The sequence below is a fragment of the Pinus tabuliformis genome, chromosome 6 (genome assembly GCF_031772625.1).
Source record: "Pinus tabuliformis cultivar Carrire ecotype Pingquan chromosome 6, CPIR1, whole genome shotgun sequence".
Lineage (NCBI taxonomy): Eukaryota > Viridiplantae > Streptophyta > Pinopsida > Pinales > Pinaceae > Pinus > Pinus tabuliformis.
In genome coordinates this window covers 449,617,771-449,632,712 of record NC_142292.1, presented here as the reverse complement: position 1 = coordinate 449,632,712, position 14,942 = coordinate 449,617,771, and the positions used below count along the sequence as shown (strand labels likewise).

At 39.8% G+C, this 14,942-nt stretch overlaps 1 protein-coding gene across 1 annotated transcript; it reads right to left on the bottom strand.

Annotated features, from left to right (window-relative positions):
- Positions 1-9,828: 9,828 nt before the first annotated feature.
- LOC149259252 (uncharacterized) lies at positions 9,829-10,332 on the bottom strand. Its single transcript, XM_089453703.1, has one exon. The coding sequence runs from the start codon at positions 10,330-10,332 to the stop codon at positions 9,829-9,831; it is 504 nt and encodes a 167-aa protein (XP_089309829.1).
- Between the last annotated feature and the right edge of the window lie 4,610 nt (positions 10,333-14,942).

The following is a 14,942-nucleotide window of genomic DNA, read 5'->3' as shown; positions in this document are numbered from 1 at the left end:
AGATCAAATGTGGGACAGTGTACTACCAGTTGGATGAATATTTTTCCTATAAAGGAATCTCATCCATGATGAGGATTTATCTCCTTCAAGTTTTTGTAGTTAGATCAGAGGTTAGTGAGTGTGTGAAGAGGCAAATTCACACAAGTGGCAGCACTTGACCTCAAGAAAACTGCACAAGGAAATATGAGGCTTGGAGGGCAGAGGAGAAGGTTTGGAGAAGCCTTTGACTGTCTATGAGTCGCAGAGGGATTGTACTGAGAGCTGGATAGCTTCTGAGCTGAGGCTTTGTGTAATCCTGACTATATTTCCACTTGTATGATAATACAAAGATGGGGTTTTAGGCTGGTGCTTTCCCCATGTTATATCTTCTGTGTTATGGTTGATTACTTCTCATTCTCAGTTATATCTGCTCATGCTTGATGTTGCTCATGTTCAATTAAGCTTCTGCTAAGTTTATGGTAGATGTAGATCTAGTATTATGCTTTAGTACATTGCATATATCAGTTGGATCTGTAGGTGAAATTTCTACAAGATATCAGTGAGCTAGTTGATTTGTAGAGAAAATTCTACATGGCATCAGAGCTAGCTGATTTGTAGAAAAATTTGTACATGGTATCAGAGCTAGCTGATTTGTAGAAAAATTCTACAAAATTCTACAAATCGTATACCCTGGATGGCTCTTGTTGACCACTCCATGTCAACTACCTTATAGCAGTGTACATTTTCGCAAGCAGATTCCATCATGCTCAGGCAGTGAAGATTATCCATATTTCATCATCATCTTCAACGATGTTTTTGTAAAAGTTGGCAACCCATTCTACAAGTTTATAATGTAAATTATCCTAGTAAGACCATATATGTATGTAACAACCTAGGTAATCCTGCATTTTTGGTGACAATATATATCCTGTTAGTGTCAGTCTTTGCAGCCTTCCTCCAATGATCAAACATGCTCTTACAAAGTGATTTTAAAGTGTCAAGGTCAAATTTTGTCATTTCAGTGAGTCTTCAAGCAAAATTTGGTCACTAGGCATTAGGTCTAGGGTTTGCTTTTACTCCTGTCAAAGTTGTCCAAATGTCGGTCCATGTCACCATTCAGCTGAGTGTACCATCATTCAGAGGGTTTTCATCATCATGTCAGGGTCTAATGGGTCATTTTACACCTTGTTCATGCTTCAGTTGCGCCTAGGTAAGGTTCATTTCCCTCTCCTAGGGTTTTGAAGGCAATTTCTCTTGAATGGTCAAATCATCAGCAAAACTTGTATCCTGATGTTCATACACCTTCCCCTATCCTTAATTTACTTTATTAAACACTCCCCATCACTGAGATCCCCCAAATTCCTCATTTTTCCACAAACCCTAGTTTCTTGCTACAACTTGACAATTTTCTAGGTTGGGCCTGTGTTTAGCCCTTTTTGAACCCTTCGCCTCGCTCAATCTCTGAAATTCCACTTTCCCCTACTTCCTAACATCCCTCCCTACTTCCAAAAATTTTCTCAAGAATTTAGAAGCCCCTTATCCCCTTCATTTCGCTTCATTTCAACAAATCCCCTATTCCACACAGTGGGGTAGGTTTTACTCAAATGATGTTTCTAAGCAAGAAAAGATGAATTAGAGAAAATGGAGAGAGGTTTTTGTCCACAATAGTCCAAGGAAGAAAAACCTCCTTCACTTTTTACACATGTGTCATGGTTTTGGAGAAATGTCAAAAATACAGTTGCCTAGGGAGAATTTATGCACCTCTGAAGTGACCTTGGGAAAATCAAGTTTTCTCCTAGCTTGGTTGGCCAAATGACTTACTTGATGAGTCAAATGATAACTAGACACAAATATATTTCCAATGAGCTATCATGAGCTCAATTTGGAGTTGAGGAAGACCTTCCAAAGTTGACTACAACAGCACTCTGCCTTGAGGCAGCCTCATTTGCCACATTTTGACTAGTCTTGGGAGATTTAATTTTTGATAGGGAAAATGAACTCAAAATTAAAAAATTCTAGCTGGGTTAGAAATTATACTCGAATACCTTTCCAACGAGCTATCTTTCGCCTAATTTGGACATCGGAAAGGCCTCCAAAAGTCTCCTGCAAAACGCGCTACGCATAGGGCAGGTGGCGCGGCGCACATAACTGGCGTGGCGCATTGGGCTCAAATTTCCAGTGTAAAAATACATTGGCGCGGCGCATAGAGCTGCCAAGGCCGATTTTTTTTTAAAATTTGCTCCAAGATCGCCCAAAACGCATGGATTTCCATTGGTACAAGTAGGTTGAACTTCATTCATGGTTTTTCATCCAAGATTAATGGTTGTTGATGATGTGTATTTCATGATGCTTGTGTAAAACAATCAAACCCTACCTTTTAAATACCTCCAAGAAACTTGCTGCTAGGGTTTCAATTCATTGTTTTGTCACCAAGTTCACTCCCTCATCTTCTTTGTCCTTTGATTTTATCATTCCCTAAGTTCCCCCCTATCCCCTAAAATCACTAAGCCCATGCTCCCAATTCCCAAATCACTTATTCCTAAGTTCTATTATCCCTATTTCTAAACCCTACCATTCCCTATCACTCTCCTTCTCTCATTTCACTTGTAAAATCCTCAAGTCCCCAAACAATCAAGTGACTATCCCATTGTCTCCACATTTGAGACAAATCAGAAGTTTTAAAAAGGGTAAATTTCACTTGGTTACAGTCCTTGTTCCCGCTGTCCTATTTCTCCCACAGTCTTTTCCCTTTGGCACACATTTGGCACATAGTTGGAAATTGGAGATAATGACACCAAGTTCTCATTTCTCATTTTCAAACAAACCAAACATACACTTGACATACACCTTGCAGCACCATGGAGATGGACACTGACACATCATATGACCGAGACAACGACTCTACAACTAAAACTACATACACCAGAAGGGTACTGAGGAGGCGCAAAACACATGATCGGCTCCAAGTCTTGACCGAAGATTCTTTGGCTGAGCATGGCACTTGATGGGGGACCTACAGCCCAAATTTCAAGAAATTTGGAGCAATTTTTGCATTTTGAAATTTTTTGCACTAAAAAACAGGGTTTTCCTCCCTATGCGCCGCGCCACCTGGCGCTCGCTTTTGCTAGAGGCCTCCAAATCTCAAAAACTCAGCATTTTTGGATTTTTCATGAAAAATTACACTTTTCTACCTATGGCCAAGAAATTTGGGCAGGTTTTGAGCACTCAAAAGGTCAAAAAACACTCAAAAAATGACCTCACTGCCCTTATTTTGACACACAGGAAGCAGTCTTGGGAGATTGGACATTTGGAGGGGCAAATGGACACCTAATTTAGAAATTCCACTTGGGTTGGAAAGTAGACAGGTAGGGCTTTCCAACAAGCTATCTTGGGCTCAATTTGGACTTCAGGAAGTGCCTCAAAATCAGCTCCAAAGTGGCGCAATGCATAGAGAATCAGGCGCGGCGCATAGAGGATTTTTGCCTATTTTTCACTGTACAGCTCAGAAATTCGCCCAGTTTTGACCAGCTTTGCTTTTTGATGTTCCTCTTGATATTTCATGATGTAATTTGATAACCATGATGTAATATTGGCACATTTTTACTTGTTCTAGAGGATTCATTCACTAAAATGTGAAAATTAAATGAATGAATCAGTTTCCTAGCATATAGGGGTAAGTTGTTTGATTGCCTAGATTTCAGTTCCTTGTTTAGAATTGGTTGAAACAGCTCCTAGAATGATGATCTCGACCCCTAGAGGCATGGGAAGGAGTTAGGCTTGTCTATATTATGTAATTTCTCAGTCATTTTCATGGTTGGATACTTGGGATTGCTTGGCACTTCATTGTACATTTCATTTCTGCAATTTTGGCAAAGGAAAGACTAGGGTTTTGCAGCACTTGTTGGGATCCATGTGGCTCTATGTTTTGATGGTGTTTTTCTCTATGTATTTGTAAGTTCACTGATGTTTATGTGTATCATTTTCCCTTCTCTTGTCTTCTGCAATTAAACAAATGAGTAATTAAGGTAGAATTCATTGGACTGCTCTGCTCTGCCTTGAAATTTTGTTTAATTTTACATGTTTTCACCTGCTTGAGGAGGACTCTTGAGACCTTCTTGCCCTACTTATCCCCTCACCGATCTGATCTATCCATTCATTCAATCCAAAGCATCAAAACAATTACCTTCCTTGCCCCAATCAGAACTCCACAAAAACTAGGCCTTATCCCCGGACCCAAAATTTGTCTGTCCCTTTTTTCAACAAAACCCCCAAAAACTTAAATAAAATCTTTGCACTTCATACCTAGCCTAATATCAGTTGTTAAATTAGTCATCTCAAGCCCCATCCATTATCTTTCGCTGAGATTGACCCGGAGAGAGCCCTCTCCTGTCCTCGTAGGGCTAGCGACGAGGCTGAGCGTGGTTTGATGTGGACCTAGAACCTTGCCTTTTCAGCCTGAGGAAAATCTAGGCTCTAACATATCCTACGAGGTTTTTTGTCTCACCAATTCATGTATGTTCCTAAACACGGATAATCGGCAGAGTTTTTCCCTCCAACCTCACCCCAAAGCTAAGGTGGGCTTTGTCGACAAGATTTCAAGTAAGTCATAGTGTTCTAGTCGAGTTTTCTGTAAAGTAATTTGAGAGTAATTTAAGTTAATTGGCTAAATTGCTTTATTACAAATTACTTTGTCTACTAGATCATATTTGAATCACAGAATTGGGTAAACGATTAAGAGTCTATAACGAACGGGTGTTCCCCCTTCACGTATTAAATTAAAAATTCTTGATGTAAAAAATATTTTAGTGCATTGTCCCTCATATTTAGACACCATGGCTAAAGTATTTGAGGGTTTGAAAAATTATTAATCCCCTCATGAATCAATAAATTAAATTTTCTGGAAAAATAAATTAAAATTATAAGCCAGAAATTTAATTAATTTCAAGTCCTAGGAAAAATTATTTCTTCGAATTAAAAATTCGTGGGTTCTAGAAGAATTAATTTTTTGAGGTCCCCGGCCAAGGGAATATGGAAAATTTCAAAATATTTTGTACCTTTAGACCTTGGTAGTTAATTCAAAGTCAATTTGTTGAGGAAATCAATTCAAAATAATTAATTTTGAGTTGATTAAAATTCAATTAAATGATATTTTCAAATTTCCTCAAAAAAATCGACGGAGGAGATTAAAAGATAATTAAATATTTTTTAACGGTCAAGATTACTTTGACGGGGATCAAAGCAACTAACCCTTGGATAATTAATCTATAACTTAGATTTTATTTGTCATTCAAATTATCCAATCATTGAATCGTGTACTAGCCCTTGAAGCTCTTGTAAACGTTTCTGGAATAACACAACGTAAAGTCTTCGTGGTTTTTACTTGATGGCATTGTTTTTACCTAAAAAAAATACAAGTTAAATACAAGTTACCATAAAATACTAGGCTTTTTGGATTTTTTTGGATTTGATTTAAGTTTTTTAAGTAAGCTTTAGGCATTTAAAAAAAAATCCAAAAATTTTCATAAAAGACTTACCTTAACGCCTTCATTCAAATTTCATTTTGATTTTTGGGTTCAACCTTTGAAAACAATTAAAAAAATTTTAAATTTTGATTTAAATTTTTTAAGTGGCCTTTGGCCCATAAAAAATTTAAAATTTTTCCACATTAAAAAATTTTTGGCCCATTAAAATATCAATTAATTAAAAAAAATCCACATCAAAAAACATTTATCACATTAATTTTAATAAAGGTGTGACTAAAGTTCATTTTTTTGTATTTTTATGATAAAGGTTTTGGGGCCTTTAAATCCTTAAAAAATATTGTGGTAAAAAATTTAAAATTTTTCCTATAGTCAAAGTAACTTAAATTTTAAATTATCTCTAAGTTTGATTATAAGAGGAAAAATAAATATTTTCTGGATTGGAGTTATTTAAGAAAATAATTTAATTCCAAAATTGCTTGAAGAAGTATTTATTTGATTAACATTTAAATTTCATGGTTTTTCCTAGTAATTAATTATCGAAATTTAAGTGCTTAAGCATTTTGTATGCTTCAGCTAAGTTTCATGATCATTAACATTGGATTTTAAATATTTTTAATCACTCGAAGTGTGGGTTTATTTACTTGAACTATTGGATATTTCTTGCATATTTAGTTTGGAAATTTTCAAAGTAATTGTAATCAACATTTTTATTGAATACTCTATCATGGATTAGTGGAAAATTGTATATCTTTCATTTCCTAAATTGAGTATTTTGAATGTAACAACCCTCGTGAAAATTCCATGTAAGAAAACTTAAAAAATAATAACTACGGTTGATGGGACACTTATTCCAAGTTGAATGTTAGGCAAACCATTGTAGTGGATGTTCATTTGGTTTATTATGGCTAAGGAAATTGGCAAAGGCAATGGCTAAGGCTTTGGAAAGGAAAAATGACATTTTTTGCACATTTATTTATGAAAATAATGGAAATTAGGAGAAAATGAAGGTGAAAGGTCATAGGTTGCATGTGAAGAGGAAATTGAAGGAAAATAATGGAAAATGAAGAAAATAGAGGCCTAATTGATAAAAAAGGCTTCTAAGGGTCAGTTTGTAGCTTTTTATCAGTTCAATTTTGGAGCTCTCTCATTATTTTCTCTCTCTCTCTCTCTCACTCTTAGACACTTAGATTTTTCTTGGAGCACTTTGGCATTGGATCAAGAAAGGAAAAGAAGGCAAGAGGCAGGAAGGAACAAGCAATGAAGAGAAGGATCAAGTAGCTACAACAGGATTCTTTGCAGGTATTGATTTGCATGTGTGACTTCCTTGATGGATTTGGCATGCATGGTATTGCATGTGGTTCTTTTATGTCATGGCATGGGTTTTCCCAGGTGTGACAGTGTTTTCAACCTAGCCTTTCCATTTCCGAATAGCGTTGATGAGATGGGTTCTCATACTTCGGTTGAGCTAGATTGCATGATGGATTTGAATCTGAGTGAGGTGGATCTATGAAATGAAAAACACATGGCCTAGTGGTCCCTGAATCAGACTGTGGATCACGATAAAGCCACTAGCCTAGTAACCCCGAGCCAAACTGTGGGTTGAGGTAAAGTCAGGATTGTGTGCCTCGGTGGGCTTAGGAATCCTTGCCTGTGAATGGCAGGCTATACAACAAAGACAAGAGGTGGATTGATCTTCATTGGGCCTAGTAGTCCCGTGATGGGATGTACGGTAAATCCTGGAGAGTGGGTCTTGGTGTAGAGCCTAGTGATCCCTGGATCAGAATGTGGATTACGGTAAAGCCTAAGAGACTAGGAGGCACTAAAATTCCTGACGGTGTGGGTGGAGAACTCTAGTAGGTAGCATACATTCTTTTTTGGTTCCTTTTTTGTTGGTTATGAGTCCCACATTCATGCTTGGAAAATGGAACGGGGGTGAATGGATGAAGAGAGATTTGGCTCAGCCATTCTATGGTCGGGTGAAACGTGGTAATACCATCCGCAGTTGATTTCAACATTCATTAATGAGAAATTCATTCCCTTGGTTTTTCATGTGTAAATGTATTGGTTTATATGTAGATCATATGGTTGTAATTTCCTTTGTATTTATGTTTCTATTATGTTGGTTATGTATATGTTTTATGACGATGGATATGTATGGCTCTCATCATGTTTTTACTTGTAAATGAATGAACAATGTATCTATGACCTAGTAGATGATTATGCAGCAAATGACATAAGGGAATAATGCTTCATAGTGATTCTCAGATAAGTATGAGACCCCTATGCCTAAATATGTTGTTTACACTTGTAGATTACATATTTGTGATATGTTTGACGAAATTCCTGTCAAGGCTAGTAGGGGTCTGGTTAAGGGATTATTCAAGTATTTGCATTTGCATCATTGTTTCATTGTTATATTTATGTTCTGAAGGTGTCATTCAATTATGGGCAGTGTTGGGTGTGTGTTATATTCTTTCCAAGACTACCCCACATGTGAAGGGGTGATAGCCCCCCCTGTATGTTGTGTCTGGCACAATAGGGGGGTCACAGGGAGTGCGGCGACCCCCCCTATCGAGGGGTTTGCAGGGGGGGAAGTAGCCCCCCTACACGAGGTCTAAGGTAGGGGTTCTAACCCTATATTAGGTGGGCAGACGTACCTATGGTTTTGTGCTTGGATTCGCTCATGGTTGGGCATGATGGTTTTTTGTCTATGTTATTTTGTAGATCTGGTCAAGGGAACTATGGTTATATTCTAATCCAGGGTTAATGGATTGGGATTTATGGATGCTTCGACATGTATATATATGTATTGTAACATTGAAAGGAATATAATGAAAAATAAATCTAGTAGTCTTGGTTTTGGGATCCAGGGAAAAATATCCGTGTATATTTGTTTTATGTTTTATGCTCACGCCAATGTTTATTTTTTGTTTTTTAGAATTTGTATGCAGGTAATTTCTTTTTTTTTTTAACATGATCGGATACTCATATATTATAAAAAACTGATGGGACCAAGTCCTGTTACATCCGGGAAGAGAAGTGAAAGAGAAGAAGGAGGATTCCAAAATGGGTTCGCAGCCCCTGGCTCCTTGTTGCTTGAGTTGAAATACAGATTGAAGAGGAAACGGCTATATTGCCTTACATATGAGCTTGCTAATAGACAAAATTTACAAGACATTAGACAAATTACTCATGCTGGTTGACCGAATCATCATACTGCAGTTCTTGCTTTGCGCTGGCTCTGGTAGAATTCTCCACTTGCATACTTTGAGTGAGCGTTTTGATGTGGGCGAGTGCCTCCTCCATGTGTTTACATTTTTCCTTTAATTCTTCAATTTCCACTTTCTGTTTTTCCAATTTCTTTCTCTTAGATCTACAGTCAGCCTGAAAATCTTCTTTGAGCTCGTTGAAATGTTTCACAAACCGGGCTATCATAAAGCAATGAGCCTTACAGAGCGTACAAGAGCTGTTCGTGATTACTCTGTCCAAGGGATTCTCGGCATGTTCATCATTTTCCGGATTTGAGGCCATCTCAGAGGTGATGTTAAGAGAAGAGGAACGAAGAGAAGGAGCTCTGAGAGATAGAGGAAAACGAGAAATGGGAGAGCAGAGGGGATGAAGGCAGGAATCGGCGCTAGGAGAGATCGGCCAATTTGCGAAAAGAACCAAAATACAGGACTGATTATGATAAAGAAACCAAAGATGCGAAATGCTGAGTATACCTTTATGGATTGCAGATGATAATTTCGCTGAAGAGATGTGCTGGAATCGACCATTGTTGCTGCCAAACTCCTGAGGCTGAATGCTAGGAGCTGTTTCTTTCCTTTGTTGTTGAAGAGGAGGTGTGAATCTGAGATGGGCAAAGAGGGGAAAGATTTGAAACTTAGGGGAACAGGACTGCTGTCCTCTACTATTGCTGCGGGCTTCCAGGAGCAGAGAACCAAACACTGCTCCTCTACTTTGCTTCTGTGAGGGCGAAAGAGATTTGGGATGAGCGAGGGGAGTGAGGAGTATATAACACATCAAGGTAGGCTGAGCCAGAGGGTGGTACAGGATATGCTCATGGATTTGGGCAGGCTCTAAATCATTCATAGTATCAGTGATGCAGTCGATAAGGATTATGAAGGGACACAAACCAGAATTCCGAGAGGTGGAATCACGTGAAACATGGTGTGATCGGGTCTCTAGAGCGAGCCAGGGTGCGGACTGGGAGAGAGATGTAACACAATTCTCGAGGGGGCGGATTGAGATCAGCTTGCCAGGATTGAGGCAGAAAAAATCTAGATATGAGTGATGACTGAAGTGACTTGGTTTCAGAAGCGTGCTGATGTTGTTGTTCAAAGACTTTGGTGAACAGCTTGGTCTGCTATGGGATTGCTTTGTCGTAGATGTGCTCATTTTCTCTGATTTGTCCACTTTGTCTGCTGGTGGCCTTAGAGGCGTAAAAGTCTGCTTCGGTGTTGTTTTCTCTTAAAACGTGCTTGAACGTCGTGTCTCCCATATTTATGAGGTTATCCTGTATCCTGAACTTTATATTGCTAAGGGCTGCTTTATTGAATTCTGCTCCCGAGACCAAGGCTGCTATAATGATGGCCGAGTCCCCCAAAATGATTGGATTTCTGATTCCCAGCCTATTCAGAATAGTGGTGCCTAGAAGGAGGCTATATGCTTCAGCCACATTGTTAGATACTTTCCCCAGACCCCATTCATAGCTTACGATAGTTTTCCCAAGATGATCTTTTATGATACCCCCTGCTCCAGCGTTCCCTGGGTTGTTCTTAGAAGCGCCATCGAAGTGCAGAGTAGGGCGCTTCTGATCTATGATCCACTGATTAACTTCATCCTTGGATCCTCTGAGTTTCCAGTGCATCCTTTTTTTGTGTGCTTTTGTTTGGGAATGGTAGTTGTTGGTATAACTGAGACTAAATTTATTGTACCAATCCATCTCTTCTTGGCGCCAGCTTGACTGATCTAGGAGGGCGATGAGATTTGTGCTTATTGTTTCTGAGATGATGGTTGTTGTTTTAGCTAGGATACTGGCCGGATTGGGCTTTTTATTGTTGAAGACGTAGTTATTCCTTGCTAGCCAAATTTGCCAGCATAGTGTGGCTGGGATGCATTTCCACAATCTGCTGATATTGTGATTGCCTTTTCTGGAGAAGGGATAACATTTCCCCCAATTTTTTTGAAGAGAGGAGATCTGGTCAAAATTTTCGCCAATTTCCAGGGGGCTTATCACCTGCTTCCAGCAGCTTTGGGCAAAGGGGCAGAGTAAGAAAATGTGCTGAATGCTTTCCTCCTCTGCTCGACAGAAGCAACACATTGATGGGCCCAAAATTCTTCTTTTCCTTAAATTCTCAGCGGTAAGGGTCTTACCTTTAAGAAGAGTTCAATTGAAGTGTTTGATCTTTGGGAGACACTCTGAATTCCAGACAGTTGTGGAAAGGTTCCAGTTTGTTGTTTGGGTAGTGGCCTGTAGTGCTTTGTACCCCTCTTTTACCGTGAATTTTCCTCCACTGGGATCCCAGATATACCTGTCTTCAGTCCCAATATTAGTGGGTGCAGAACCAGAGAGAGAGGACTTGAGATTGGACCAGAGATCTCTAAGATCGTTGGGGATTTGAAGATCCTTCCAGTCTTGCCAATTGTTATGATTCCATATTGATATATCAAACAAAGTGGTTAAGTTTCTTTCCTCCATCCAGATCTGCAAAGGTCGGAGAGCTTGGAGTAGATTTCTCGGCTTAGAGCCCATAATTCTATCTGACCAAATGTTAATATCTTTGTCGTTTCCAGGGAATTTGGATGTGTTTTCTCTGAATTGGTGGAGCACTTTTTTAATGAGTTTCCACACCGGGGTGCAAGGTCTTTCGGCTATTGGTTCAAAGAGAAGATTAGAGTTCGGGCCCCTGAGATATTTCCTTTTTATGACCTCCACCCACCACGATCCTTTGCCAGTAAGGATTCTCCAGATCAACTTAAAACCCAAAGCCCGATTGGAGAGGCTCGGAATTTTGATGGATAGCCCTCCCTTTTCATATGGTAGGGTTACCTGATCCCATTTGACAAGGCTAAATTTCTTGGTCTCCTGTTTTCCTCCCTGCCAGAGGAAACTTCGCAAGATGAGTTCCATGTGTTTATGGATGCTGGCCGGGGCCATAGTAACCGCATATTGATAAATTGGAAGAGCAGAGAGGATGGCCTTAATGAGAATCGATCTCCCTGCCAAGTTTAGCCAAGACACTCCCCAACTCTGCAGGAGGCCTCTCATCTTTTCTATGTGTTTGACCCAGATCTCTGCCTTGACTGTTTCTTTGGCTAATGGCAGACCTAAATAAGAGAAGAAACTCTAGTTCCTTTGCACTGTAATGTCCAGAATCAAGGATATTCTTTGCCGGATTTGGAGAGGGACATTCTAGGTATAGATCTTGCATTTTCTGTTGTTCAACTTCCCTCCTGAGACTGCTAGAAATGCATCCAACACTTTCTTGAATATTTTTGCCATTAAGCTTGAAGCTCCCCCAATGAGTAGGGTATCATCCGCGAAGAGCGAATGGTTGATCTCTTTGGTCCCTCTTTCTATCCGTATTCCAGTGATCTCTTTTTGCCTGCGAAGGTTTTCTAGATGAATGCTCAAAGTCTCTGCCATTATGATGTATAAGAAGGGAGAGAGAGGACAACCTTGTCTCAACCCCCTAGAGCTTCTGAAATATTTTCTAGAGCGACCATTAATCAAGGGAGCGATCCAAGGGTTAGAGATGCACCCATTGATAATGCTTATGAAGTTTTTTGAGATCCCGAATTTTTTTAGAACTGCTATTAAAAAGGAATGGTCGACTCTATCAAAAGCATTTTCCATGTCAAGTTTGATTATCATTCCTCTTTATCCTCTGTTGAAGCTGTTGTGAATAGCTTCTTGGATCAAAATGACATTGTCTGTTATTTGCCTGCTCGGGACAAAACCTCCCTGGTTCTCAGAGATTAAGTGAGGAAGAAGTTTTTTGAGCCTGTTGGCTAGAATTTTGGTTACAATCTTGTAAGATACATTACATAGGGATATGTGGCGGAACCGGTCAAAAGAGAGAGGATTCACTTCCTTAGGGATGAGAGCTATGTGAGAAGACTTAGTATTTTCTCCCATCTTGTGATTTTTGAATACATTCTTTACCATCTGCACAAAGTCTTTTTTTATTGTTTTCCAATGATTTCGATAGAAGGCGACCGTGAACCCATCCAGACCCGGGGCCTTGTCCTGCTGCATACTGAAGGTTGCTGCTCGGATTTCCTCTTCTGAAATGTCCTGATCCAACTCCTTATTTTGAGAATCTGATATTTTGCTCTCTACTGCACTAAGAAAGTCGGAGTTGTCCGTTTGCTGAGGAGCAGCAGATAGTAGAGATTTGAAGTGGTTATATGCTGCTTCTTTAATTTCTTCTTGGTCACTAATCTCTTTTCCTTCAGCTTCTATTTTGTCTATCTGGTTTCCAACTCGCCTGAGCTTTATATTGTTATGGAAAAAGGATGTATTTTTGTCTTCGGCTTTCAGCCAAAGACATCGGGATTTTTGTCTTTGATCCTCTTCCTCTACTCTATTTTGTCTAAAGAGTTCCCTGTACATTTCTTTTTCATAATCTAAGTCTTCACTTGTATATTGAGTGTTCTCTTTAACCTTATTCCACTGCTCCATCTTCTTGAGCAGATCTGATTTTTTTTTTTATTTTCCAAAAGTGTTGCTTCCTTTGCCCACTGTTTGATGACTGCTCTTAGAGATTTTAACTTTGTTTCCCAAATGTAATAGGGCGATCCATATACTTCCTTGGCCCATTGATTTTGAATGAGAGTGCGAAATTCTTCTTTGAGATCCCACGTTTTGTTATATTTGAAGGGGAGAGGCCCCAAGTTTCTGCCTTTGTCCAGATTTAAAACCACAGGTTTGTGGTCGGAGGCCGAAGCATGAATTAATTTGCTCTTAATAGACTGGAAACTTGCTGCGATTCTTTCCTGGAGTAGAAATCTGTCCAATCTCTCTTTAATATTGTAGGAGCCAGTTCTTTTGTTACTCCATGTATATTTCCCGTTGGATAGGGGAATATCAATCAGATTGTGTGTCTGAATTATGGATTCCAGCATGTCTCTTGAAGGGTCTGCATGGTAGTTCCCTCCTAACTTTTCTTCCACATTTCTTATTACATTCAAGTCTCCTCCCAGGATTATATTCCTGTTTTGCACGGACTGAAGATCTGAGGATATGGTGTCCCAACAGCGGCCTTTGTCCCTATAATGATTTGGGGCGTATATGTTGTAAATAGAGTAGATTTCCTGAGATCCTTTGTTTTTTAGATCTGTTCTTACCCACCAGTTGCAAAATTGTGAATTAGTGATGTCCCATTTATTCTTATTCCATATTGTTCCTATTCCTCCTGAGGCACCTTCTGAGCCTATTGATACTCCTGTGAAGTTTTTGAAGCTTTGGATTTGATTTTGAAAGTCTTGTTCAGAGATTTTGGTCTCCTGGATGAGAAGAAAGTCTAGCTGCTCCTGTTTTAATAAATCCCTGATTGCTTTTATTTTTAAGGGAGAGCCCATCCCCCTACAATTCCAAGAGACCAAGATCATTATTTACCAATTGTCGGGTGAGGTCCACTCCTCTCTTTTGCTTTTTCTCCGCTTCCTTTTAGTTTTCCTAGATATGAGTCCATTGGTTGCTGTGCTCCCGTTGCCATCTCTTTTTCTGTTGTTTCATCTCTGAGCTCTTTGTTTGACTTTCAGCCAGCTTTTCTCGGGGGGTCTGTGGATTGACTTGCTTCTTTTGATTTGTTTCTGGTGAGGATTCTCTCTATGGTTGGAGGGGGGAAGGGAGGGGGATCATACGGGAGGGAGAGATAACTGCTCGAGGGGAAGAGGGGGGGGAAGAAGGTTCTTCAACGGACAGAGATTCGAAGGGGTTGGAGGATGAAGGGAGAGCTGAGCTGGGAGGGGGAGGGGGAGGGGGAGGGGGGGATTCTGGAGGGGGTTTAGAGCTGGGTCCTTGGGTGGAGGAAGGTTTTTTCCTTTTTACTGGTTCCCATGTACCCTCAGGGTTTTCCTCGTTATCAGTAGCTTCATTTATTTTTTACTTACTACATCTATTTGCGAAATGACCATACTCATGGCATACCTTGCATTTGAAGGGAAGCTACTCGTAGTCCAGCTGCTGGATATGCGTCCATTGGTCTACCTTGATCTTGATAGCTTCCTGCAGACCTTTCCCTAGGTCCACTTCCACGCAAATCCTGGCGCACGCATGCATGTTCTCCCTTGGCTCAGATCTGTCGATGTATTTGCCTACTGTGTTCCCTATTGCCTTTACCGATTTGTCTCCCCAACAATGAAGCGGAAAATGAGGGAGTCGGACCCAAACTGGTACTGCATTTGGAATTTCCATTTCCGGATCAAAGTCCGGAGTCCATCTATTCAAGTAAAGTCCTCTTGAATCCATGA

Excerpts from the sequence above, each read along its gene's own strand:
- LOC149259252 (XM_089453703.1), bottom strand. The coding sequence starts at position 10,332 with ATGCACTGGAAACTCAGAGGATCCAAGGATGAAGTTAATCAGTGGATC.